This window comes from Otolemur garnettii, unplaced genomic scaffold, assembly GCF_000181295.1.
Source record: "Otolemur garnettii isolate 467f Iridium unplaced genomic scaffold, OtoGar3 scaffold00128, whole genome shotgun sequence".
Taxonomy (NCBI): domain Eukaryota; kingdom Metazoa; phylum Chordata; class Mammalia; order Primates; family Galagidae; genus Otolemur; species Otolemur garnettii.
Genome location: NW_003852523.1, coordinates 2266273 through 2271544, shown reverse-complemented (window position 1 = coordinate 2271544; position 5272 = coordinate 2266273). Strand labels below are relative to the sequence as shown.

The 5272-nt window shown below is 49.4% G+C and overlaps 1 protein-coding gene across 2 annotated transcripts in view; it reads right to left on the bottom strand.

Moving 5' to 3' along the window:
- Positions 1–5272, bottom strand: part of SLC37A1 (solute carrier family 37 member 1) — a 73202-nt gene that overhangs the window by 26134 nt on the left and 41796 nt on the right. For both annotated transcript variants that reach the window (XM_023518122.1, XM_012810288.2), the window contains 2 exons: positions 3464–3501; positions 700–780 (listed from right to left, as the gene is read on the bottom strand). In XM_023518122.1, the coding sequence (XP_023373890.1) occupies positions 700–780; positions 3464–3501 (119 nt within the window). The remainder of the gene's footprint in view (positions 1–699; positions 781–3463; positions 3502–5272) is intronic.

Here is a 5272-nt window from a genome sequence, read left to right as displayed (position 1 = left end):
CGAGGTCGACTCTCTGCCTTGACTTCCTCCTTTCTGAGAGGGTGGGCTGAGGTCCACTCTCTGCCTTGACTTCCTCCTCTGTGAGAGGGCGGCCAAGGTCGACTCTGTGCCTTGACTCCCTCCTCTGTCAGAGTGTGAGTAGAAGTTGATTCTATAGTTTCTGTGGCTCCCTCACCTGTTCTTGGTCCTTGACATCAATTCTGTGTATACCTCCCACCCTACCCTTTTGCTGTGCCCTGACCCCTGCAGATGGCCCTCCGTCCTTCACAGCTTAGCTCTAAAACCATTGGCTTAGGTAAGCCTCCCAAGAGAGCAGGCTTGCAAGAGTGCCTGTTCATTCTGTCGTCCTGGCACTTGGTGCCACCTGACAATCTCTGTTGGCTGTTTTCGGTCTGTACTTGCTGCTTGACCCCCACCAACGTGGAATAGTGCTTGGCACACTGGAAGCTGCAAATCATTGTTAAATGAATAAAGCACTTTCAAATTTGATTATAAAACATAAAATAAGTTATCTTACTATCCACAAATTGTTAATAAGGGCATACTCAACTTTTCTACAGAACTATGAGACTTAATTTTTTTAAGACCCTGGATGTCTGTGACATGTCACCAAGGTGGAGGGACAGATGGCCAATGTGGTTTGAAAGCCTTTTCCTGCTGCTCTGGCACTCTAGCAAGTGGAAGTCATGTATAACTTACCAGAGGCTTGTTCTTTTCGTTGTTTAAGGTTTGCTTCTGGAGTTTAAATCTGTTTGTACCATTCTCATAGCCTTTTGAATGCTGGGAGAAAAATATTAATTAGAACAATTACTCAATCCACAGCCAAAAGTTTAAAGCTAACTCTATTGCATCAAAGATACTATCTTCACAAAAAAAGTTAGCACAAGGAAATCAGACAAATGATTTCAATAAAATAATGGGCTGCAATCTCAAGGCTCCAGACTTTCAGGTAACAGAATGTGAATATAAAGTCTTTTCTTAAAAAAACAGCCAAGACCAAGTTATAACAAAATGCAAAAATTTTCCAACTAAGGCAACTTAACTTTCCTTAATGGCTTGGACATTTCTTAATGGTTTTGAACTGAAAGGCATTTGAAAAGAGCACAGCCCAACATTTTCGTGTAACAAGTGAGGAACAAAGACCTTCCTAGGTAAGGCAACTGATGCAGACAGGAAAATACCTCACAGGGGGAGAGAGTAGTTAGGAGCTCCCTGGGAGGCAGCTCTGCCACTGGCAGGGGGACAAAGCATGAAACGATTACACGATTACACTGTTGCCTTCAAAACTCAGAATCATTCCAAAAATTATCTCCCATTTCCAAGTGGAAAGATGGAGAAATGAAGGCAGTTTCTTGGATACTAAGATAAAAGTGCCATTTCCTGATCACTATTTCTAAAAGTCTTGATGTTGAAAGCCCTTTGATGATAATTAATGGTGCCAAAAAAAATTCTTGACATTCTCTAACAATAACAGTTCATTGTTCTTTGTTTCTGAAACAGTCTAAATGAAATTTCTTTAAAATAAATATTTAATCTATACTCAGAAAGACATTATTTATTCACAGCATTCTAAACCAAACCAAATAATCTCTACAAGAGGCCCACAGTATTCAGATTCCTGACACTAGTTCTGGGATCAGTTTGGGAAGAAAACACCACCAGACTTGGAAGTCAGACCCACAGGGCATCTGAAATGCCTGGAAACTGGGGAAAACAGTTCATTTATTAACTGCTATTCAGACTAACAGTTAGACACACACTTTTACGTCTAGAGGCCTCTGAAAAGGTATTTGGAGGTTAAAGAAAAATTATTGATCATATTACTTGAAAATAGCAGGAACATAGCTTTAGACACATTTTAAATATCAACGATAGTATTGAAAACAATCACAAGGTATTTGACCTTCCTTCCCGAAGGCAGTGGTTTTCAAAATTAAATTAGTTTCCTTATTTTGTTTTTGATAATGTACCAGAACCCTCTTTCCAAAGGAATGGCAGCTGAAAGCATGGCATCCAGAGCATAAGCAGGAGAGCTCTCTGCTCCCTCTTGTTCAGCGCTGACCTGGGAGGGAGCCGCCCCGCTGATCTTTGTGCTTCAGTGGGGCAAACAGTAAGCAGGTCAAGGGGACTTTATGCAGAATGAAATGGGAGCTGCTGGGTAACATGAAGGTTGAGCAAGGTGGGGCCGTGCTGACTTCTGTTTCAAGAAGGTCTTGTATGTGATGTGTGAAGAGGAGGTTTGAGAAGGGCAAAAGTGGATTGTGCCAGGAGGCTGCTGACAGTGGCTCAGAGAGATGAAGGTGGTATCTGGGAGCACTGTGGCGGAGGTGAGAGGGTCTCTATTTCATATCCCCCAACCCACATGCAGAAGGAACTTGGCCAGGCACAGGGTGCCAGAGAAGCTGAGGCGAACCCCGCAGGTCTGGCCTGTCCATGGGGTGCTAGTGGCTCCTTGTCTAAAATGGGGGATGCCAGGGGACCAGTGGATTTAGGGGTGAAATCAAAGGGTCTCCTCTGGTTGTGTTAAGTTTGAGACAAGCAGACATGCTGTGGGAGGGTGAAGTGTCCATACACCTGTGACCCTGGGGCTGTGGGCAGACGGCCAAGCCGACTGAAATGCCAAAAGCCCCAGGCCTGAGGGCCCCACACTGTTACCCCCATGGCAGCATGCTAGCCAAGGGAGGGAGACTCTCCCGAAGGGAGGGAACGCGTCAGTGCAGGTGGCTGGTTGAATGGGGTGAAGCTGGGGAGCTGACCGTGTCAGGTCGCCACATGACATTGCTGGGGAACTAGATGGGCTGTTTCAGGGGATGGAGGAGGCCCAAGGAGAGGAGGGTGCTGCAGGGGGCAGAGTGTAAGGGCAGACAGACTTTCTTCCAAGACAGTGGTTAATGCCCCTACATGTTCCTGGTATGTTACTGGGGACAGGGGAAGAGTGGAGGTGACTGTAAGAGCTTGGGCTGAGAGAGGGGAGGAGCCTGGGGCCGAATGGAGGGCTGGCCATGGGTGCAGGCATGCAGGGCAGGAGCTCTGCACAATCCTGACCACGGGGGCCTTTGCCAGCTGAGCATGAACACATGGAACAGGAGAGAAGGGACAGGTGCTGGGCAGACCTGAGGGCTGCCATCTAAGGTGACAGCAACTGGCTCACCTGTACCTTTTATCCAGGCACCCTGGGGGCCCCAGGGAAAGCCAGGAGGTCCTCGCTTGGCCAGGCCCTGCCTTCTGGTCACCCTCAGCCTGAGGTCCTCCACACAGATGGCATCAAACCTTGCCCAGGGTTCTGTTGATAGGGTTATGGCCAACTCTTTCCTAGAACTGCCAACAGTTTGAGGGTGGGACACTTGTTCTCACTTTCTTTCCACTGACACTGCACAGGTAACATCAGGCTAGTGAAGGGACCAGAACACCCAGCAGACAGCACCCCATTCTAGTAGAGAAGGGATGGGGAAGACGTCCTTACCGCGGACAGGGTGGAGGAGCACCTGACGTCCTTGGGATCTGAAAGAGAGAACAGGAGGGCTGTGTGGAACACGAGCCCGAGGCACGCAGACCAAAAGCACTGTGCACAGAGACCACGCTGCACCGGGGGCAGGCAAACGGGCACAGCAGCTGCTCTTGCCACGCAAGCCAACAGAGGCAACCACATGTGGGTATGTTAGTTTGCTTCACTAGAGAAGCCACCTTTTCACTACCTGCCCTGTAACACTGTGCTGTTCACCTAAATAAACACAATTTACTTCAAGAAAAACACCTTATACTTTTACTAAATCGGCATACATTTAAGAAAAAGCCATCAGCGTGTCAGGTGGGGCTGAGGGCACAGCTGGGCGACCCCACACCACCCCATAGGAGCAGAAGGAGGTCACAGCAGGTCACACACTTGTCAAACAGGAAAGTGTATCAGAGCAGTGAGGTTAGAGCAACATTTGTATGTTATGGAATTTGTTAGAAATGAAAATGAGTGGAGACAAAGCATCTATCTTGATAAAGAATAAAAGGTTTTTACACAAATCAAAGGAGGGAGGAAATGTGGACAGAACAAAGTGGAGCCAGTGCGAGACTGTGCAAGGTGGGACAGCAGAGCGGGGGCGGCCACTGATCCTCCAGACGTGCTTTGCCCCATCCCCTCAGCACTCAGAATCCTTGTCTTTCTACAGCCTTTGCTAAAATCATTTACCGCCTTGAAATTCTGTACTTTGAACATCCCATCTCACAGTTCTTCCCTGCTCAGCATGGGTGACAACCCTCGGCTGAACTTGCCAAGGCTCAGTGATGAGGGTCAATGTGGGAGCAAAAACAAAGCAGTGCACCTGACTGATGCCTCCTCCCCATCTGCAGAGAGCTGCTCTGCGCAGCTAGCTGCTACGACCTTCAGATGCAGTGAGGGAATATACGCTAATACCGTGGCAGGAGGTACTGGTGGGTGCTCTGTCCTGCTACAGAAGACAGTACACAGCCCTCCTATTGATCAGGGTGACGGAGGACATCTGGATCACAGCACCTGCCCCAGTCAGGTTCTCGAGGCCTCATTTATAAGAGTCCAGCTCAGGCCTAAGGGAGTGGCAGAAAAGGAGCCTGGAGCCTGCAGACCAGGCTCTTCCTAGGGACAGAAGCAGGGAGCGAGACCCTGGCCAGCCAGGGGCCCAGAGTGAGGGGAGGCGCTTGCAGGGAGGCTGGCTGGCTCTCCAGTTGAGGGACTGCTCAAAATGGAAGTTTCAGAGGCGAAATACACAGATGAGGAGTTGAGAGTCCTTATCAAAGTCAGGAAGGTGGATGGAGAAGCCCCTCAATCCCACGACCCTAGGGCAGAGGACGTATGGCAGGGTCTCCCTGAAGGTTCTGGGCTCCCTCACCATGAGGTGGATCTGAGCAGTGTGGGATGGGGCCTCCCTGCAGAGAGGTGGGAGCCGACACGGGATCCAAGCCTTTCTAGAATCCAACCACTCAAGAGATGGGAGGTTGTAAGCCTGGCCAACTTCCTTTGGGCTCCTGGGGGCCTTGCCAGCCCCCTGGAGTCCAAGGCAGGAAAGAGAGGGACCTGGAGTGTAGGGTATGCCTCTGTCGTCTCCCATGGATGCTTGGCATGCAGGGAACGGAGGGCAGCCTGCGGGGGGTGGGGGGGGGAGGAGGACAAGAGTTTCCAGACTGGGGTGAGATACAGCCCCATGGGTTGTGGCTAGGGAGAGACACTCCCTATGGCTGGATACTTATTTATTTATGTATTTTTGAGACAGAGTCTCACTTTGACACCCCCAGTAGAGTGCTGGGC